The 23,848-nt window shown below is 41.3% G+C and overlaps 1 protein-coding gene across 1 annotated transcript in view; it reads left to right on the top strand.

The window, feature by feature from the left end:
* Positions 1–23,848, top strand: part of KSR2 (kinase suppressor of ras 2) — a 349,612-nt gene that overhangs the window by 120,739 nt on the left and 205,025 nt on the right. Inside the window, exon 4 of the mRNA XM_066601915.1 lies at positions 14,217–14,724. Within this exon, the coding sequence (XP_066458012.1) occupies positions 14,217–14,724 (508 nt within the window). The remainder of the gene's footprint in view (positions 1–14,216; positions 14,725–23,848) is intronic.

Raw genomic sequence — 23,848 nt, forward strand, 5'->3', positions numbered from 1 at the left:
GTCTGACTCACACCCCCTTCACACCCACTGCCGGCCGCGCTGAACTCCGTCTGCCGGGACAAGGTAAGTATATATATATTTTTTATTTTAACACATTTCTGGATGAATTGCAGGGAAGGGCTTCTATATTTAAGCCCTTCCCGACAATTCATCCCGCGCACGCTGGCAGCCCATTGCTTTCAGTGGAACCTGCTGTATTGCCGGCTCCATTGAATTCAATGGGCAAACATCGTTCTTCTCTGCCACAGCTGTTACAGCTGTGGCAGAGAAGAATGATTTGTCTTCTATATGTTCTCAATGGGGTCGGCGCTGCTGCCGCCGGCCCCATTGAGCGCATATAGAGAAGAGAACAGGAATCGCAGATAGATGCGATCTGCGATTTCTGACTATGGCCTAAGAAGGACCGTTGGGGTTCTTGAAGCCTAAAATAACTCCTAATGCTCTCCCTATAGCAGCTCCGGCATCAGCAGCACTGTCCCTGATCTCTGTCAGAATGCATCTGTGGCGAGCCGCGGGCGGGCAGATTTTAATACTCGGGTGACACCTGATCTCGCCAGCCACTCACTGCAGGGGGGTGGTATAGGGCTGGAACATCACAGGAGGAAGTTGTAATGCCTTCCCTGTTTTTCTATTGTCCCGAAAAGCGCGCAAATTTCTCAGGGAAGAAAATGAAAGTGACTCGAACACCGCGTGGTACTCGTCTCGAGTAACGAGCATCTCGAACACCCTAATACTGGAACGAGTATCAAGCTCGGACGAGTACGCTCGCTCATCTCTAGTGATAACTGCTATAGAGTAATGTATTCCATTGACTCAAGTCAACTCTTCTTGGCTTCCTTCAGAGAGTGCATGGTTGGCCATTGACTATAACAGACTGGACATTAGACCTCTGGACACAGCCATTGGAAACAATCAAGGTTTTGAAGAGGCACACCGCATTTAACCTGCTGCCACTTGATTCAACTGATTGGTGGGGGTCATAGAGCTTGGTCCTCATGATTGAACATTGACGGCATACTATAACTGTATGCTATCAATGATGGAAAAACCCTATAGACCCACTAAGTGGCAATGTTTGCACTTACTCTCACCATCTGTTTAAATTTGATACCTTGTCCTGACATTGTTCTACTTTCCTGATTCCAATTTTGGTTGTTGCTTTTGTCCTTCTGCCTTCTGCATTTTAATAGCCCTAACAGCAACGTTAAAGCTTTGTTTCTTCATTCATCTGTGGCATGGAGGATTCACCGCCTCATCTGTTATTCCATATGGTATACAGTTACTAGTCACTTTATTAGAGATACCTACCCTCTTACAATTGGAGCTTCCCTACAAGGAAATTAGACACATGACCCCGGAGTGCAGCATACAATCAAGTGATTAAGCTTTCTGTGGATTAGTTTGTGTGAATCCACACTAGAATGGAAAATTGGGCAATCTGAGTGGCATTGAATGATCCATATAGACATTATCAGAATCCACAGAGTCGTGTGCTTGAGGAAAAAAAATCCATCTAAAGGGCAACCTGTGGATGTAAACAACTGATTCAATAAAGAGGTCAGAGGAGGATATCAGGAATCATTCTGATGAACGTGGTACGCTTTCAATCTAATTGTAGCCAATGCACCATTGGTGCTCCAGCTAATGTATCTGAACACACAACTTGTCATTCCTTAGCAGAGATGGGATATCACAGCAGATGACCAATTCACGTGGTATTGCTGTGTAAGAGAAACAGAAGGGCAAGACTCCAGTGGGCAATGGAGCACAAACATCGGATCACTTAGCAGTAGTAAAACATCACCTGGCTAGTTGAATCCAGATTTCTGTTGCACTGTGCTGATGGGAAGGCCAGAATTTGGCAAATGCAGCATAAATCAATTAACCCTTCCTGTCTGGTGTCAATATTTCAAATTGGTGAAGTAATCATGCAGAAAGTGTTTTCTTGGCATACTCTGGGTTTCTGACCTATGTGGATGGACACCATGATTAACTGCTGTAGTTCTGAAGGCAAAAAGGAGGTTCAACACACTACTAAATGACTGTTTCTAATAAAATGTTCTTGGGAATGGAGAAAAGAATATTCACATTAATAAATCCTGTTACTCACTGGAATAAGATTGTTAGCCTAGTTTATGTTCGCACTTTACATATTCTGAGGTTCCTTAATTGGAGAGAATTTTATGGTAATATAAAAGGCCAGACTTCTATTCTGTACAAGTTGCACTGATCCAAGGATTTGTTGTGCCCTTTAAAATACATAATATATTTCATGGCAGAAGCCTCTTATGCTTTTTACAATGCATTCACCATTGGCACAAAGTTATATTCGTAAAGTCTCTAATCTTGTTGACTTGCTTTGCTAAGTAAGCTTATAGTAAGTGCAACAGCATTTTGTAGGATTTTCATATGTGTGGAGTACATACAGTACTTTTTTTTGGACAGGTAATGTATATAAGATTACAAACCTGCTAAAGAAAAATAGTGGGTTTTAGTTTATACTCTTAGCTATAAAGTCTTTGTGACCTTGTGTGACTTTTAGGAGTAGCTCCAAGCTAGATTTCTTAAATGAGGCTACCCAAAACATTAGGTCTTTTAGCATGTACCTATGTGATATCTTTCGGTTCTTAAAGAGACTCTGCCAGCTACATTGAGCCCTATAGTCTAAGATTCTGGGATCAAAGTAGCTGACTGGCTGAGTTCGAGAATGTAAGTTTTATAGTTACGTTCCCCGCCATTGCCCCGTTGTCAGCACTCAAATCCGCCACTAAAGGCATTGAGGCATGTGCTAAGTAGTCATCCAATTCTACAGCAATTCTTTAGTTAAGACATATGGATTTAGCAAATTTTTTTTCTTCCTGATGTGAATTACACCCCATAAGAATCCACGTATATTCTCCTAAAGTTTTGCTGTTTTAGTTATGGTTCTGACCAGAGATGAGCGAGCGTACTTGTTAAGGCAAGATACTCGAGCAAGTATTGCCATTTTCGAGTACATGCCCGCTCGTGCCAAAAGATTCGGGGGCCGGAGGGGATGGAGGGCGGTGGGGGAGAGCGGGGAGGAACGGGGGGGGGGGGGGGGGGGGGGAGATCTCTCCCCCATGCTCACTCCCACAACTCACCGCTCACCCCCACCGGCCCCCGAATCTTTTCTCACGAGCGGGCATGTACTCGAAAATAGCAATACTCGCTTGAGTATTTTGCCTTAACAAGTACGCTCGCTCATCTCTAGTTCTGACTAATTTATCAGTCTCAGTTTCACCAAAAGTAGGAACTTACATTCATAACTTGAAGTTAAAAAGCAAATTGTGTTACAAGTTGGACCTTTTTAACAACGAAGCTCCACCTTTTGCCTGTGTAGTCAGCAAATATAAAATTAGTATCTTTCTGAAATCTTTTTCTTGCACCTGTTCCTGTTTTCACTTCTCTTGTACGTACAGTGTGGTAGTCTATGTACATATGATAGTTTAAATTCTTGGGTAAAAGTGTATGCTGCTCTCAATGGCCAACTATGAAATGAATGCTCTAGATCATATTGACATTCCCATTATTCTTGTAGAGGCTGCTTAACTTCTGGAGGTGTAATAACCATCTAAACAATATTCTTTTCTTGCAAGCCATTTGTTTATAGCTCTTTCTTTTGATCCATTCGCTATAATGTCACTCCTGATGAAGGTCACCTGTTACTGCTTCTTGATTTGATTTAGTTACGAATGTCTTCTGTTTGAATCTTCTTTTCTTCCAGCCCTCAGCTATGACAAACTCCGAAAAAGTAGCTCTAATATGTGAAAGGATGTTCTAACGAAAAATACAGTTTACAGAGACTACGTGTTATTGCTTTGAAAGTCACAAATTGCAGAACTGTTTATACTGTATAGGGTGCAGTAAGAGTGTGCTTAATTTTTCACACACTTGTTCTGTATTTCGGCTCAGTTTTAATAGTGACATGCTGTCATTTCTCGTGTGTTTTTGCTCATCTGAAGTGGTATTTGCCTGAATTTAATACCTTTTAAGGACCAGATGTTTTTTTTTTATTATGTCCTGATATGTAGAACCATAGAATTTGAAGAGGGTGTACTTAGATTTTCTTATCTAACCTATTCTCATTTAAATGGAAGTGGTGTGTGGAAAATCAGACTTCGCTTTAGCAGCAAGTATAAGAACCCCAAAAATTGTTAAGTTGTCATCTTAGGTTAAAAATCAAGGTTTTGATTTAGAGCCAATTTGTGTGTTTGACATGTGTAAGTGTCTTCTTGGGATGTACACTTGTTTAACATGATTGAATAGAGTTTGCTTTGTAACCTTCCTGTGGTGACTGCTGGAAGAAATGTAATAACCTTTGGAACGCCAGTAAACACTTTTAAAGACATTTTTGTATCACATATTTTATCATTACAGATACACCTGGCCTTTTCAGTCTTTTTATCTACTGTAAGGGCCCTTTCATACAGGAGTGATGATTGCTCAGTGAATTGGGGCAGAACGTGCCAGAGATCTCTCCCGGCTGCTCTCCTCCCTTCACAGTAAACAGGCAGTCTTTGATAGATGAAGGACTGCCTGTTTACACAGGTAGATCGTTGTTTGATTTTTATGCTTGCGTGATCTAAGAAACGAGTGATAAGTGAATAAATTAATGTTCGGCATTCAGATTGTGCAGGCATATACACTGATCATTCAGATTTCTGTGATCCAGTGAGAATCTGAATGATAATATTTCAGTATAAAAGGGCCTTTAGATACATACAATACTACTAAGAACTGTTTAGAGGAACATATATGAGAAAGTGGTGTCAAAATACAATGAAAAGCTGTCTTACTGCTTGGGACTTTTCTTAAATTTTTTTTAACCTACACTCTTAATATTATGTACTATTTCAAAGTGGTGGTTTTCAGCCATCTCTCTCTCTTCTACCCTGTTTTCTTAGGGTGCTTTTTCATGGGGCGACTGTCAGGTGCTTAAGCGCCCGATAGACGTCCCAATGATTAAATTGCCTGTGTTTTATCACCGAATGGAGGTGGAGTGCATCGGAGATCTTTTCCGCCCATCCACCTCCATTTAGAGTAAACAGGAAATCGTTCAAAGATGAATTACTGCCTGATTCCGTGCCCTGACAGTCACTTGGTTATTAGGTGAGCTGGAAACCAAGCAACTCCAACAAATGAATGATTTTTGCTCACTTGTCCTGTCGAGTCCTGTGTTGACATGGACCACAAGTCACACATAATCACTCTTTTGAGCAATTACTCAGGTGGCTGTCGGCCCATGTAAAAGTACCTTTAGTTTGGATCTGGTTCAGATAATACATTTCATTCCATTTTTTTGATAGTCATTGTTACTTGGTCATGTGTAATATTACTGATGCGGTAGTGTGTGCAAGATGATTGTCTGGATTTTCATTTCTACACCTTGTCATGGTATGCATAGCTCAACCTTCTTTGCCGCAATACAGATATTTTAGTAATTGTAGCAATTGTATGTTTGGCAGTTGTCTAAAATATGTGAAATTTCAGGTTGACACATGGTCTAACATTTTTCTCATGCTAAGATGTGACACTATTGCGTTGCAACCTTCCATAGCATAGCAGCCCCTAATAACTAAACATTGTGGGTGGCAAAACCTAAAACGGCACTGGGCTTTCCACCTAGAACTGCTTGTCAAGATCTGGACCTGAGTACAGTGAGCTCATTCAACAGTGATCTTCACTATGGACTCTACTGAAAATCGTCTCCATTTAGAGGGGTCATTTTAGCAGCAAACACATGAATATCTGCATGCTCCATTTAGATATAGAGTATTCTAGAATATTGTGAATATAGAGTACTGTCCGTGTTGGACTTCACTTTCCAGCCATTAAAATACCATTTGGGCACTATTAACTATCTGTAGTGCTGAACATATATGCATAGATGACCTTACACATAATTTCAGGAATCTAAAGATAAAAAATGTATAAAGTACGGAATAAAATGGCACTGCTCCTTATTTTAAAATGAACTTGTTCTTATCCCATTTAAGGACTTAATAAAAGCCGTCCCTATTATATGGAATAGGATCCCATGATTCAAGCACAAAGAAAAGGCAAAAAGATTAAGAAGATTGACTCTTATTAACCAAAATAAAAGGGAAAAGAAAATGATTAAACTGAAAAAAAACACAACTTTTCTCTTTTATATCCTATTACTAGATTTGCATGTCTATTCTGCTTCAATATAATTAAGAACGATGATCAAAAGCTGCTGAAAATTATATATTTTACACAGTCCAGCAGTTGGCCATTTCTAAAGGTTTCTGACTGCAATAAGGAGGATCTTGCCTGCGGGAGGCACTTCTGGTAATTAATCGCGGTTCCTTTTGATAACTGCAATCCCCAGAAGGGAGTGAGAAGAGAATATCACATAGAAAGCAGAAGACGATTCTGTTATCTTCTATGGAGTCACCCAGGAGATTGAATGTGTTCCTCACTCACATTTCAATGTCTCCATCTGAAACTGACAACCGCAAGAATAAGAAAAGTATATATTTTTTATGTTCGGTTAGACCATTATTACATTTAATTTCATCCAGTTGTTACATTAGCTCAGAGGAACGGGAAATGCTTTTTGACATTTTGCTGTTAAACTGGTGATGATGGATAGCGCCGCAGTGCTGCTCTCTGAGCATGTGTTTTTGGAATACTTCTCACTATTGTTTCGCCTGTAGCATTACATTACAAGAACGGTTTTGTAGAAGCTTCTTATGTTATTATGTCTCAGGCAGAACCTTAACGTGTTCATTGTAGGATTTCCTATGACAAATGAAGTGTCCAGTGCTGCTGCTTGGACTACACATATATGAGAATATGGTCAGCAGGTTTATGCCCGGTTCTAGTGCATTTATAGACTGATTGCTGTCATGGTTTTAGAGCCCGACTAGCACTAGATGATAAACAGAGGAAATTATAATGGAAATCTCTTCTTCGTTATTCAGATCCCATTCCAGTTTTGTAATAAGGAAACTAGAGTTGAGCGGACATACTCTGCCGAGCTTGATGCTCTTTCGAGTATGAGAGAGAGAGAGAGTGAGAGAGTAGAATAAAAAAAAAGCTCGGCACCCGGCGTCCCACATACAAAAATGCTCGAGTCTCCCATTGTAGTCAATGGGGTTCGCTACTCGAGTAGAGCTCTCGAATTTTGCGAAAAGCTCGACTCGGAGAATTTTGGGTGCTCGCTCATCTCTAAAGGAAACACATAGACAGCTACTATGTCACAAGTACACTGGGGATATTTATCATCAGGGGAGTTTTTGGCACCAGCTTCCTGGCATGCTCATTTTCCCTTTTCAAATTTCAATTTCAACAAATTTGTTGCATTCTTCAATATGCCTAGAGATGTGGAGCCACATTGTACACCACCCACCTGCTGGAATGAGATTGCAAGAAATTTTGTAAACTTTTTAAAAAGTAGCAATCCTTGATTTTGTCTCAAAACTTTGCTTGATTTAAAGCCCGCCCTCTTCTGTAAATACTTTTGAAAGTGGAGTGAGAAATGTAATATCTGTTCTATTGTTGGCCAATCAATATGAATTTGTCTAAATTGATTTGCAGCATAAGAAGGCATAATTTATGCCAGAATTCTGGTTCAGCATCAGGAATAAACGTGCTTCAATGTATCTAAAAACCGGGAATGGGAAATCGTTAATTTTCTTTTTTACAACAATTTCACTGTATATGCTGTCATTTCTTTAATTTCATTTGGACCATCCCAGTAGTTCTTCAGTGGAGCGTGAGACTGGCTGGGATACTGGTCATGCAACCAAAGATCACTGTGTAGCTCTGTGACTTTGCACTCTCATTGAAGCCAATGGGGTTGCAGTGCAACTCGCAAGTTGCCACCTTCTGGATATTTTGTAATCCGTAAGTCATAATCGTAGCAAGCCCATTGACTTTAATGAGAGTTCAAAGTTGCAGGGCTACACAGTGATCCTTAGTTGCGCAACTTGTGACACAGCCAAACCCACCATGTTGCCCCAAAATTATTCTTGAAAACCATGAAAGTCATTATATCATAAAGTGGTCTATTTACTTGCATTACACAAGGCAATGTATTATGTCCATGGCACGACAATGTGCACTTTACCTTTTCACTACACAATGCTGCCTTCACTATCTTATGCCATAAAAGTCTATGGACTATGACTATCTTGGATGATTGCTGGATGTGGCATTTAATTGCTTAGACCAGGGCTGTCTTTAAAAATAAATCTGCACCTTATATCATCATGTCTTTTTAGGTTAGAAATTCTGTACTGATCAATATATATTAATATCTTATAAATATAAGACTAACTTCACACGGTGAGCGCGATATGTGGCCGTGAATCCTGCTCCCATATTGTGCTCACCATCCATGTGAATTCCCAGGGATGTAAGGTGTTTTCATGTAAAAACAGCCTTGCATCACTTTGAGGATGCAGGGAACTTCCGCCGCAGTTTCAGTCGCGACGGAGGTTCGCAGAGTTTCCCTCATTGTTTTCAGCGAGGGACCTCGCATTGCGTGCACTTTGCACCTGGTCCAATACTGCCGGCGGCCCCATTGAAAGCAATGGGTGGTGCGATGCGAGGGCATGCGTAAGATAGGACATGCCACGATTTGATCATTGCATCGTGGTGCCATGCAGGAAAAAAATCACTCATGTGTATGACCCCATTCAAAAGAATGGGGTTTATATTTGTGCAAGATTTACTTGTCTAATAATCAGAGGTTTTAATTTTTAGTACAGAGCCCCAAACTGCCGGCATAAACATTACTTTAAAAAAGTGTAAACTTGAACCAGAGACTCTAAGAATGCCAAATATATCGCAGTGATGCATGCTGGGTGATACAATTAGCACATCTTCAGACGCTTTTGTTTATACCACCTATTGGTTGGCTTAAGGCCCATTTACACGAAGCGAAGATGGCTTTTGAGCGAATTTTGAGCGATAATCGTTCTTTCTAAATGGGCCTTTAGTTTGAGCCAACATTGTCATTTCATTTTGGCGCACATCACTGAATGTAAGCCACACTCTATCCCACTAAGGCCGGCTCACACGGATGCGTAAAATGCTGTCTGTGTAATGTAGCATTTTATTGCTGTGTGAGACGGACTGTTGCCGCATATGGCAGCGATTTTGGACTGCGCAAGTGTGCAAGGCAGCACATCTCACGCACCCTGTCATGGGCAGTCTTGCCGGTTTTCTTTTTTTTCAAATTTCCCACTCTGTTGCTTACCGATGGTGCATATAAACACTGCACTATAATTGCCTATGAACCGCGTTTATTACGCGCCCATAGAGAACAATAGGGCTTTATCGTGCATAATATGCGGTAATATAGAACATGCTGCAGTTTTTTTTTACGTGCGTATTATATGCAATGTATATTGCGAATGGATCAATGAAAATGTACTTTCATTGGATCCATTCACCACGTATTATGCGTGCATACATCGCACGTGTAATACACAATTAAATTACGCTTGTGTGAGCCTGCCCTTAGTCACAGCACTTGTCAAGCTAGGTCAGCGTATTCTTCTTCTTGGCATTTTAGGACAAGGTCTAGTCACATCTGCCACAATATTTCTGATTGCAGAGCATTAAGGCAGCAGAAATGCAGTTCTAAGCTCACGACCTGAAGGTTGCAAGTTCAATCTCCGCTGGTTCAGGTAGCTGGCTTAAGGTTGACTCAGCCTTCCATCCTTCTGAGGCTGGTAAAATGAGGACCCAGCTTGCTGGGGGTAGAGATAACTGGGAAAGGCAATGACAAACCACCCCGTAAAAACAGTTTGCCAAGAAAACGTCATGATGTGACGTCACCCTAGGAGTCAGTCATGACTCGGTGCTTGCACCAGGAGACTTTACTTTTACTTAGTCACATCTGCCATCATGTTTTTGATTGCCTGCAGCCACTACTAGAGGGAACATGGAAGATTACTACTTACTGTCGGATTATTTAATTCACTGTATAACAACATGCCGTAAGTGCTCATGCTCCCTCTAGTGGTTGCCACAGATAGCCAGTATGTTATGTTTTACATTTATGACTATGCAGACCTCATTAGCCTGAACATTATTTTTACTTATGATATGGATATAAACCCACCAGTGGTCTATATCCATACCATAAGTAAAAATAATGCTAATTGACTTCCGAATACAGTATAGCATTAAAACAAACACTGCATTAGTCAGCTGAGCTGCCAAATGAGATACTGTTGCAGCCAACAGAAGGCTTGTGTAGCAGGAGCGACCAGCAGATGATTGGCAGCTGACATATTTCCCAACTGGAGTAAGGGGTAGCCTAATCTATGAGGTCGCCCCAACATCAATAAAATAGTCTAGCTTTAAACTGGAAATTGGCTAAAAGATGAAACTTGATAAATATGGGCCAAAACATCCTAAAATCCAGTAACCTCCAGAATACTGTGTATGCAATGTGTGCTAGTAGGACCTAGCATTCACTGTCACTATTTCACCCATTGCAGATACACAACACTGTGACACGACGGCACGATAGTGTGTTATAAACACAACATATACATTAGTGAACTAAATGAATTCACTCTTTACTGTGTTTCAATACATTTAAAAATGGACACAGTTAAAAATAACTTTTATGGCCAAGAGACAGATGGGTGTCATCATTATCCCTGCACTGATGTGTATCTAATTGCAGACAAAACGCTCGTCATGTCCTGAGTGGCAATAAAAATCACTATGGTAAGGACTCTGCCAAACCTAAATATCCATAAGGTATAATGCAATATGTAACACTTGATAAGTTTGTAGCCATAAAATCTTTATAGTCTCACTGTGACATCAAGAGCAGCTTTTCAGGTAATATGTTTTTTAAGTATCCTTTTAAGGGTTGCTCTTGGGTTCTATCAAGTGCCAAGACCTGGGTGTGACTGCTACCTCTTTACCCCCTATAGCTACGCCTCTATACAAAATCATTCATTAGTATCAGCATTTTCACTTATAAAATAATATATTTCTTGATACTCTTCTCTGTTTGTCCATATAGGCTCATCTTCGATCCAGCTTCCGCTGCTGTGAATCCTCACCGCTCACTGTCAGTGGGTGATGTTGGACATGATAGGCAGTCTGACATCACTCATTGACAGTAAGCAGTGGGGACCGCCTACTTGACAGATTCACAGCACACATGCAGCTACAGATGTAGCAAAAGCTGTAACAAAGAGCTGGGGTAAAATTTGTGAATAAGTTGTGAATAAAAGAAAAGCATCAATAGGGCCAATTGGGTCGTGGCATCAGAGCTTTGCAGCCAGCCCCTATGACATTACAACATGACAGGTGCTTTTTAAGCAGTTCCCTCCTTATAGCTATGAGGGCACACAAGCTAGATGTACTGTTAGGGTTGTGCTGGCTGGGATCTGTTGTTGCACAGTGTTTCTAGCAGCACAGCTCCACAGGTGGTGTTGATTGAGTTGGCTGGCTGTGGTTTGCTCCAGTCAGCCAAACTCACAGGTCTGTTGCTTATATGTACCAGCTTATATGTGTCTGCTGGTTTCCCTCCTGCTGTGTGAGCAGTCTTCTGTATCTTCTGCAGGAGGGAAACCAGCAGACACTGACAAAGGAGCTGGTACATATAAGCAACAGACCTGTGAGATTGGCTGGCTGGAGCAAACCACACCCAGCCAACTCAATCAACACCACCTGTGGAGCTGTGCCCCTAGAAACACTGGGGTACAACAGATCCCAGCCAGCACAACCCTAACATGTACTTTGTCGACAGATTTGAACACTTTACGTTACACAATATAATTATTACACATTCTCATTATTTTCTGTTTAAAGCTATTTAATAAAAGAGTAGAGCCCCTTTAATAATTCAATATGCCACACTTTGGATTAAAGGGGCACCTCACTATCCTACCAAAGGACCTGAGCATATGTTAATACTTATTAGGCCTTCTTTGGCCCTAATGATATTGAATACTATGTGGCATACTTTCTACTAACCTGTGATACACTTCAGCTGGTATTTCCCCTATTCATCCTGCAAAATCTGCCGAGTTCTAGCATAGAAGATGCATTGGCCTGTCTACAATGGTGCAAGGAGCATTATTGGACAGTTGAGCAATGGAAATACATTCAGTAAAGTGAAGACTCACTCTGTGCCAACAGTTAAGTAGAGCGTAGATTGTAGTGGCAAAAACCATGAACACAAAGGTGTCCCTTGACATTTTAGACAATAATGGGCTGCTGACAATGTGGCAATATTTTGGGTATGGTCAGCAATACTTCCAACAAGACAACGCGCCTTGTAACAGACCCAACACTGTTTTACATTGGTTGGAGGATATGGACGTTCCACAATTTGTCTGACCTGCACAGAGTCCCGACCTAACCCTACTGAACATCTTTTTTGATTAGCTGGAACACCAGGTTTGAAATATGAACAGTGTTTATTTTTAGAGATGAGCGAACGTACTCGTTTAGGGCGTTTTTGCACTCGAGCACCGCTTTTTCCGAGTAACCGACTACTCGGGCGAAAGGATTCGGGGGGTGCTGGGGGTGAGCAGGGGGTTGCAGAGGGGGGTGGGGGGGAGGAGAGAGAGCTCCCCCCTGTTCCCCACTGCTATCCCCCGCTCCACCACGCCGCCCTCCCTCCCCCCGGCGCCCCCCAAATCTTTTTGTCTGAGTAGTCAGTTCCTCGGAAAATGCGGTGCTCGAGTGCAAAAATGCCCTAAACGAGTAAGTTCGCTCATCTCTATTTATTTTCCTTTAGAGAACTCACTGGATGTTTGTAGGAGGGAAATACCAGGTGGTGTATTAGACGTTAGTAGAAAGTATGTTACGGAGAATATTGAATGTCATTAGGGCCAAAAGAGCACCACTAAGTATTAATGTATGTAAATAATAGCTACTCTTGATTCTTGCTTAGGTGTCCAATTACTTTTGGTAGGATAGTGAGTGTCCACTGTTAAATTATAGGCATGCTTATTATGTATGGAGACATTACATATGAATAGCATAGCAATACTGATATGAGGTGGCTCGGGACATTGATATTTATGTGTAATATACTCCTACAAAAACCTCACAAATATACAATAAGGCCACAAACCTACTTAAACTATATCAACCAATAAAACACAAGGAATAAATGTCCCAAATTAATAAAAAATACAAATTTAATTAATATCAAGTACAAAATCATTTACAGCCATTGTACATAAATACATAACATGAGGACACAAATACAGTGAGGAGCAAAACTGGAAATAACAGACCCATAAACCCCAGTTAGGGTGGTATCACATCTGCGGCAGAACTTCCAGGTATGTTACAAACCCAAAACCGGACAGCTGGGCAGAAAGTTAGTGGCGCCAGCCCGGTGCTGTTCAGTTCCGTCCACAGACGGAACCATTTGGCCATGGGGATTCCCACTTTCCTGCTCCCCGAATGGGAGTAATAAACATATTTACCTAGAATCATACACAAATCTAGGGAACCAAGGACAATCGTAAAATACAAAATTGTCTAATTGACCTGATTTCAAAAACATCAACAACATAACTTATGCTTACCCTGACTCATATTGTGGTCCCTGGTCCAGAAATGCCAGTCATGAAAGAACTCTCATCCCGAAGAACAGATTCATGCTTTGTTGCTCTTTTCAAAATTCCAACATTATGGAGTTGTACCCACCTGGGATACAGTTGAACTTGATCTTCCATCAGATGTTTCACGGTAGGGGGAACCACTGAATGGACCATGCTTACAAACACTACTCTTTTGCTATGCTTTCTACGTGTCTCTGTTGCTATCACTGTAATTGACAGTTTTTATTTTCTTTTAAGGGCGGTGTCATGTGGGCGTAAACACATTTATGCGCACATTTGCACTGCGTATTTACACAATGGGCGTTGCGTATTTGCGCATGCATGTGCGTGTGATGCTTTAATTTTTGCATGTGTAAATACGCAACCAAGCTCCCATTCATTGAAATATGCCTATTTTTCATGGCATCAACAATGTAAAACCTGCGTCTTCACTTGTAGGATTGTAGAACCAGTGGAAGTCACTCTACAGACTAACCCAATATATGTTGTTATAAGAGTAAGCCTCTTAACCATCTTGTCTCTATTTCATGTGTTATTTGATATTTTTGCCAATTTTATTGCTGCAAATTCACTTCTTGTTTTGCTTAACTTTGCCTGTTTCATTTATAGGTAGCAGTCTGTCTAAGCAAGACCTGGCCATTCAATGGCCCCCTACAGAAGCAGGGAAGGAAAACAGTCCTGTCACCCAGCAAGAGACGGCTCAATGGATCCGAACACATCTGTCACAGAGCCCAAAACTACAGTCTAAATGCATCCAGCACTACTGCCATTTGCCTGTAGCTCATGGATCCCTCTACACTAATGTAGACAGGTTGACTGTTGAAGCATATGCAGGTTCATGCCAACCTTCAGAGACTGGGCACCGCTCATTACCGCCATCCCCCCGTCAGCGGCATACAGCTCACAGTAATGCACCAAGGACACCTAATATAGTCACCACTATGACCCCTCCTGGCACTCCTCCAGTAAGAAGGAGGAACAAGCTGAAACCACCAGGTACCCCACCTCCTTCTTCCCGGAAGCTCATCCACCTTATTCCTGGATTCACTTCCTTGCATCGGAGCAAGTCTCATGAGTTCCAAGTTGGTCACCGTGTGGATGAGTCTCACACACCCAAGTAAGTACTGACTTACTGTATGTAGTTTCTTGTCCATCACTTAATTTATATTTTATTGGAAGGCTATGTCTAACACTTTAGAGTGCTTTCAGGGTGGAATTAGTCCATAAGAATGTTGTGGAATTTGTAATATTCAAATATTCAGCACCAGAATCCACACGACTAAAGCACAGATTGTTGTGCAGAACGAAAATGGCAGAGTTCTGCTGGCAATTCCGCATCAAAATCCGCATATAGTGGTGCGCAGTTTCGCATTCACAAATTCCGCAACATTCATGCTGACTAATTTTGCCCATGTGGCAGCACCCATATAGTGCTTTCCAGTTTGGCACACTTTCTTTCTTCACAAAGGCCTGCTTACATAAAAGATGTAACTTATATTTTAGTTAATACATACCGTAATTTTCAAAATTTCCCTAATGTTTTCACTAATTCCCATTTTTCCAGCCATCTTCAGATTTCCACATCATTATTTAAAATTACCGCCAGGGAGTACAAAAACTACATTTCCCACAATGCCCCACTGCCAATTACTGATGAGTGGGAATTAACAGCTGTATGAGCTATGTCACCATTATAGAGTGTGAAGGCACTGAGCATGCTTGACCAGTAAAACTGTGGAGCATACAGGTCATAACCATTGGGTACCAATGGAGAGCTAAGCAGGGGGGACTACATGTAGAGAGTATCTCTGCAGTTTTCCAAAACAAGTTATAAGATGATGTTGCAAAATTACATGTCATTGCTTCGTGAATCATATAACTGTCACTTTGAATGGCTGAAATACCCCTTTACTATTTCACTACAGGTTCTCATGTAATATCTGACCATAGGGCTTTTGGGAAGGAAAGAACACCAGAACAAATGCTGTGTGTGTAGGAAGTCTAGGGGGCACATTCACACGGGCAGAATATTCTGCAGTGTCCACTGCAAGATGCTGAAAATTCTGCACCAAAATCCACAGTGTCCATGCGAATTTTGATGCAAACTTAAAAATAGCTTAACTCTGATGTCCATTCTGCATCAAAATCTGCATGTACACTGCATGTGGGTTTTGGAGCAGAATTCCACAGCGCCAGATGAAGTTGTTACATATTGCGGACTAATTCTACTTGTATGAAGGAGCCCTTATGGGTGATTAACAAGCATGTATCTGATCTGCAAACCATGGGGATTCATTGAGCCATTTAATGGTATCATTTAACAAAGGATCATTGATTATGCAGCAGTTCTGATATCAGTTAAAAGTAACAGAGACTTTACATTACAAGCTTCAAGCCCCATTTACACGCAAAGATGATCTCTCAAAATTTGCTCAAAAGACAGTTTGAGTGACAGTTTTGAGCACTCATTTTGCATAGTTACTAATGGGCACCATTAGCAGCTAATTAACATCATTTGCATGTTAATGAGCCGCTGGGAGATGTATTTACAGAACAGCAGGTTGTCTGTTCTTTAAATACATGTCCTTTGCTCTGCAAGGGGCTGCTGGCTAATAACAATGTTATCAGCGCTGCCCACGGAGAACTCAGCGTGCAGTCCTTGCTATCATGAACGATGGATTTCATGCTCACATGAAATCCATGGTTCAGCAGAAAAATAAACGATGGCAGGATTTAGATGCAACGGCTAAAAAGACATCGTTTAGAGGAATTTTGAGCAATAATCGTTGTGTCTAAATGGGCCTTTAGTCCTGGGAAAGTAAGCAAATTTATTTGGTTAATTAAAAAGGAGTAGTTATAATTCATTGTCAGATGTTCGCTCACTCACCCATTGTACATGCTGTATTAGATGTTTCTATGATGTCCCTCTCCCACTTTCCAGAGACAGCATATAAAAGAAAATCCTTTTTTTGAACGTTAAAAGGGTATTCCTGTCTATTTTAACTGAAAGCTAGAGATGAGCGAGTACCCAAATGCTCGGGTCCGCGTTATTCGAGTCAAGCTTTTCGTAAAATTCAAGAGCTCTACTTGAGTAATGAACCCCATTGACTACAATGGGAGACTCAAGCATTTTTGTATGTGGGACGCCGGGAGCCGAGCTTTTTTTTTCCCCCTAAGTTTGTCTCTCTCTCTCTCTCCCCTGCCTGCCAGACAAAAAATTTGCCAATGACGCACGCTGCGTCGCGGCAGGGAGGGACCAAAACAGGCATATCACAGCGGGGAGGAGCCAAAAACTGGGGCGGGGTCGAACACGGCTTGATGCTCGTTCGAGTAACGAGCACCATCGCGTACACTAATACTCGAATGAGCCTCAAGTTTGGCAGAGTATGTTTGCTCAATTCTACTGATAACCTATCCCCTAGCCGAATGATCAGCTGATGGAGGGGGGTCCTGAGCACCTATCCATCAACTACTAATGACCTAACCAAAAGTTAAGATTCACCAGAATAACCTTTTAAACTTTTTTGTATGTTTTTTTGTTAATGAATGACTGTGATATGACCGTCAGGCATCAATCTTCGTCAGTTATGTTATGATCACTTCTTAGAGGGTCTCTTGTTTTATCCTTTAGGCCAAATCGATATGGATTGAAAAGCATATGGCAGCCTGTCAATCTTTCATTCAGTTCAGATCAGTCGCAGAGCAAAAAAACCCCATAAAAATATAAACCATTGTAAACTCAGTCAAAGGCCACAATCACATGGCAGTGTTTTGGTCAGTATTTCGTATCAGTATTTGTGTCAAAGCCAATGGAGGAACATCGAGACATTAAAACTATAGTGGAAATATTTGTACCTCTGTTTTAGATTCACTCATAGTTTGGTTTACAAATGGTGATGCTAAATATGCAACTGTGAATGTGGCCTTAGGGCCCCTGCATATGGGGGCATTTGCGTGCGTATTTGCAGCCGTAAAATCTGCAAGCGGAATACACAGGGAATAGAACCTATTGCTTTAAATGGGTTCATTGCCGCCAAAGGCCCCTGTCTGCACAATATTGCTCAATGAAATGTGCTATTTGCACAGAAAATCGAAAACACCTAAGACTAATTTGGTTGGCCCGCTTACTCAAACATGGCGCTGCTGGGACCTTACCAATGTGAGCGGTCCCGGCATTGCAAAAATTATACTAAAAAGCGCCGCTATAGGCACGATACCATGCGTCCACGTGCCCTGGATAGCGCATATATGCCACGATATCTTGAACGTATATGTGCTTATGCCCAAATGCGGCCGCCCTTAAATTGTAATTGCATTCAAAAAGACTTTACACACTGACCAATGGTCTATGTGAAAAAGATCGCAGCATGTCCCAATCTGATCCGTTTCATGTATGGGAGTAACATGATTGTTCTCGGCAAGAGAAACCAAGTAATCTCATGGATGGGAGTAGGACATGCAAATGTGAACTGCCCTGCACATTGGCCAGCACAGGGACGGGGGGTCTGTGTGATGTCTGCTGCACGTTTTGCCCGAGGATGGCAGCTCGCACACGGCTGTTTGAATGCGGCTTTACTGTGGATCTTTACAGGTTTACCACTTCTGGTTGTAAGGAAGGATGTTTTCTTCTAATTACAGTAAGTAGAAATCTTGAAAGTTGGGGGAATTGAAGCACAAATTATATACAAAAGATGGATGAAATGTCTCATGCACTCATTAGGGTTATTTTTTCTTTTGTTTTACAAAAGACTGGACCATCATTCAATAAAACAATTGAACAAAGTAAAGTGAGAGTGGGCTTGATTAAAAGCTCATACTTCACCCTGCCTTGGACTAATGGTGGTTTTAATCGAAATGTCACAATGGAAACACCCTTTCTGTATTTAAACTAGTTTTTATACATTTTCCCCATTGCTGCTGCTCTGCTATGCACCAAAATGTGTCCATTATAGTGCCAGACCAGCATGTTTAGCCTTTAGATTTAACATAGTATGTTAGACTGTAAAAAGACATATGTCCATCCAGTTCAGCCTATTATTCCCCAATGTCGATCCTCATTTAGGGAAAAAAAAAAATCCTTCCCTACTCTAAGTCTGGTAATCGGAATAATCCCAGAATCACCGACCCTTCTGAAGTAATCAGTGCCTACGATATATAATATTGTATTCCTCAAGAAAGGAGTCCAGGCCCCTCTTGAACCCTTTTTTTTAAAATAGAATTTGCCCTCTTCACGTTCTCAGGCAGAGAGTTCTATAGTCTCACTGCTCTTACAGTAAAGAACCCCCTTCTGTGTTGGTGATGAAACCTGCTTTCCTCTAGACTTAGAGGACGCCCCCTTGTTACAGTCACTGTCCTGGGTGTAAATAGATGATGGGAGAGATCTTTGTATTTGTAGTTTTTCACATTTTTAGGACAAGATTTGTTCCAATGCTGCTTTCTATTATTACAGTTTTTACATTTTATTATAAGCACATCAAATAGGGTATCATAAGATAGGCATAGCAATTCCCTAGAGCTTTAGCTAAGAAATGGGAAGGGAAATAGCAGCAATGTGTACTGCATTTTGTCTTGGCATGTAGTTTAGGATAAGTGGAAGGAAAGTCATAGGGAGTAGGATGATATTACATATTTAATTTCATGATGCTCTTTTGCAGCAAATACTGAATTTGCAGTTGTTTTGTACAAGTCTATGGTTTTACAACTGCAGCGATAACAAATGTCAGTGTTGCTTCTGCTCCTGTGCTCTGAACATTTGTGGTATATAAGGTATATCAGTGACTTATTTCTCTTTTCAATCTTTGTGCTTTGTATATGGCATAAATGCCCATTCTAAACAAATACTTCACGTCATACCTACATAAAACGAGCGATTTAGTCATTAAAAAAAGCTGATACAAGCGGTAAAATGTTATTTCATTTATAGAATACAGAGAACTGAAAAATTCTTATTTGTTCAGTTATTATGTTACTGATTTAAATACACTGTAAAAAAAAAAAATCAAGCGTCTAGAAGGAGTTGTTGAAATGGAATGAAACTTCCTATATGCGAGTGTAATGTTGTTATAAGTAAGTGATTACAATATCCAAGCAAAAGGATCATTTATTGTGGAAACTGAATACTTGCATGGAGGCTCCAGTGCCCTGTTGTACTGCCTCTAGCTTGGATGCAAGATGTGGTAGGGGTGGACATAGAGGCTCTAGTACCCTGTTGTACCCCTGCTAGCTTGGATACGATATGTGATACAGGTGGGCATGGAGGCTCTAGTGCCCTGTTGTACTGCTTCTAGCTTGAATGAAAGATGTGATAGGGGCGGGCATGGAGGCTCTAACACACAGTTGGGCGCCTCTAGCTTGAATGGAAGATGTGATAAGGGCAGTCTTGGAGGCATAAATGATTCGGGTGGGATACTGTGGTATTTTGGTCCACATTTGCCGTAACTGAGTATCTAGATCATGCTAACTCGTAGGCTGTCGACGTTGAGCTGTCGCTGAGCTGCCATTGTCCCTTGTACCAGTACTAGGGGGGACAGACTGTTGTATGCATCCTGACCATCACAGCAGAAGGGGGGTAGTGTCTAGCTCCACAGCAGAGGCAGGATTGAGGTGCACACCCCTACGTCTGCAGACTTGACCATGTCCGACGTCAGCACCCAAACTAAACCTGGATTAATTACTGAAACAAACCCTTTCCACTCTGTAGCAGTAAAGTTTTGTCATTCACAACACTACTGCAAATGGATGTGACGGTGGGTGGTTGTCAAAGGCAGTACATGTAATTGGCACTGTGATACCAAATGTCCTTCAGCCAAGTGCCTGGAAGTGTTTCTGACAGACACAGGGGCTTGTAACAGTGGCGCTACCTGTCTCTGGATGGCAAACAACAAAACAGTTGGAGCTGCTCATGTTTGTCAGATGATCAGATGATCCTCTCTGCTGGTGGTCTGTTGAGGGTGTCCTGAGTGCGGCCACCTTGTTGTGCATGCCTTCACAAATCCATTGGTCCCAACATCTACTAACAATCTGGTCAGAACGGCTAATGTAGCGGTCAATTCGTTGTTATGACCATCCAGCTTTTCACATTCCAGTAATGCTCCCCTTTTAAACTCTGTTATCTGGATAAAATCCCTTCAATTAAATCATAGAGGCATCCAGTGGTCCACAAGCTCTACACAAGAGGAAAAAGAAGTCCACTACACACAAGGAGCCACTTTTATGGCCTCAGGTGGCAAGACCATCTAATCACGCCACAACTTCTAATCATTTGCATATCTGCCTGAGATGTAACGGTATGCAAAGTTTTCCAGCAAAACGACTACTCCTACCACGTTTCCCTGAAAATAAGACCTACTCTGAAAATAAGCCCTAGCATGATTTTTTAAATGGTGTCCAGGCAGATATACATGTAAAAAAGAAATATTTTGGAGCAAAAATTAATATAGGACCCTGTCTTATTTTCGAAGAAACACAGTAGGTGCTTGATTTTATTTTTTTTAACAAAAATTACAACTTAATATATCACTTTTTTAAAATATGTTTTCACTGTTTTTTACAAAGTCAAATCTTTTTTACCTTTTAATATATAACTTATTCTTTTTGGATGTTCTGAGTAGAAAAGTCTAGGAACCGCTGTTTATACACAGATCACTTTCTTTGGAATAAAAGCTCCCTAACACAATGTCAGTAGCTTTGGGAACATTATCTGCTATTATTGTGACTGAATATGTAAGAACTGCTTGTCATCTGAGCCATGTACACGCATGCAGCTCTGCTTCCAGATACATGGCCATGTATAAGCATGCAGATATCTGGCCTATGTTGTTTGCTAATATCCGAGGCAGTCTTACATAAGTGACAGATAACATCATTTCATTGGACGACTGTAAATGATCATTGCATGCAAACTGGAAGCCCAAATATCCCAGCAAGCAGATGGGATTCTGAAACAAGAATTAATTAACACAAAAATTATAAACGGAGATGGGTGCAGGAAGCAGGACCCCATTCTACAATCTAATGTAAAAGGCTTCCTGAATTTCATATACTAATTTGCAGCTGTTTCGGACCAGAGATTCTACTTTCCAGTCATTAAGCCCTGTAAAAAAGGAGTTACTGAAATCTTTGTCAATCATTTATATAAAAAATCTGCAATTACTACAGTGCACCATTCAGTGTTACTGTTTCATTTTGCACATGTCCCTTTTAGGTATGGCTTTCATTTGGAATGAAAGGGTCCACTAAAACATACTTTGTAAAAAAAGCAAGTCTGTATTTAATATTTCCCCTCCTGACATTGGTGCTACCGTGTTATTTGAAATCAGAATTAACACTGTATTTAACATGTTAACACGATAATAGGATTGAACATTGGGAAGGAATCCTCTAAGGATAGTAGGGTGGTTTCACATCTGTGTCAAAACCTCCGGTTGGAGATTCCGTCACTGAAGCAGCTGAGAATACTGGGAGAAAAAGCGTTGCATGCAGCCCAAAAGTCGTCCAGCTGAGCAGAAAGCCAGTGGACCCAATTATAGTCAATAGGATCTGCCTGGCGCTGTTCAGTCCCATCTAGAGACAGAACTGTTTGGCCATGGGGATTTCACTTTCCTGCTCCCTGAACAGAGGAGGAATGCAGAATCCCCAGAGCAGATTTGAAAGCACCAGTTGGTAAACTTTCTCTAAAAACAGCTCACCACATCACTCTGAAACAATGTACTTTCAGGGGAAATGTTGCTGATGCACAAACAATCACTGAGCCGGATTCCAGGTTATCATACAGGAAAAATTTGGAAAACACATATTGAGCACCGATAGCAGTAAAAAATAAAAAACTAAACATTTTATTCTTGTTACAGAATTTAATAAATTCATTAATGCCTACATGGATTAAAAAGACCTGCTAGCACGAGTCGAATGCTGAACATTGGGTCTTTATTCATAGCATTGGCAAAACACACAAATGGTAAGTATCTGAAGGTATTTTCACAGGTGAAAAGAGGGCAGTTAAAGCGACCCTCCAGGCTTGGAGAAACAAAGATGGCCATACTAACTACTTTGACTTACTTTTTAAGACACTGCATCTGCTTTCAATAACCAGTGCTGCCTACAGGAGCAGTGCTGGCCAGTCAGAATCGCATGTAGTGTCTTAGACTACTCATGCATACTATGCACAATGTGCAGCAAGTAGTCAGAAAAGCGGTTCCAGTCTGGAGCTTTAAGCCATCAAATGACCCGTCTCCCAGCATGCATTGCTGGGAGAACATGAATACATGAACAGATGTGTGTAAACATTGTTCCAAATCCCAACCAATCATCAAAAAGATTAGTCCGTGATATACGGCAAAAAGATAAGTATCCCTTAACATGGCAACAGGTACATCATGAATAGTAAGTATTTACACAACTACATCAACAGAGGAAATTAAAGGGAAACCACATCATAACTCATACCCCAGAGGCTGTGGCCTAGAGCAGTGCTTCTCAACGCCAGTCCTCAGGGACCCCCAACAGGTCATGTTTTTAGGATCTCCTATAGTAAGAACACCTGTAGCAATGTCTGGGGCACCGACAATAATGACATCACCTGTGCAATACTGAGGAAATCCTGAAAACAGGACCTGTTGGGGGTCCCTGAGGACTGGAGTTGAGAAACACTGGCCTAGAGCGTGATGTGAGTAGTGAAAGCATGCAAGGAGAACTCCTACCTATCCTGTTAGTTTGGCTCTCTTCTTGGGCAATGCTTCTGCCTCTACCATGCTGATTGTTTTGCTGGTTTTGAGCCACTGGTTGTGTTGGATCACTGTCCTGCTTCGGGAGAGTAGAGAAATGGAGAAGCGAAGAAGCGGTAATAGTTGTTTTTCTGCAAGGCCTTTCTGTCTGTCAGTTGAAGCTTTAATGATAAGCAAGAGAGCAGCTGCTGGTGCGCATGCACTTCAAGTTGGTGCTCAGGCGCAGACATCTGCAAATGCTACAGCGAATACTCTGCATCAGAAGGCTGCATGTGTTACACTGGGAGGAAGATCGAGTATTGAGCGGGGTGCACATGCGTATTGTACGAAACATTCTGATCGTTTTAATTGCTTTACCAAGAAATGCCACAAAGTGGCACACAGGTTAGCAGAGTTGCTCCCCCAACCCCTCCCTCATGAAATAACTGCAGCTGTATTAACCTGATCTGATAGGATTTTTAATCCATTATCTCACTCCTTTATTGAGAAGGGTAAGAACGGCCCTGTTTTATATACTTC

The sequence above is a fragment of the Eleutherodactylus coqui genome, chromosome 5, assembly GCF_035609145.1.
Source record: "Eleutherodactylus coqui strain aEleCoq1 chromosome 5, aEleCoq1.hap1, whole genome shotgun sequence".
NCBI classification, from domain to species: domain Eukaryota; kingdom Metazoa; phylum Chordata; class Amphibia; order Anura; family Eleutherodactylidae; genus Eleutherodactylus; species Eleutherodactylus coqui.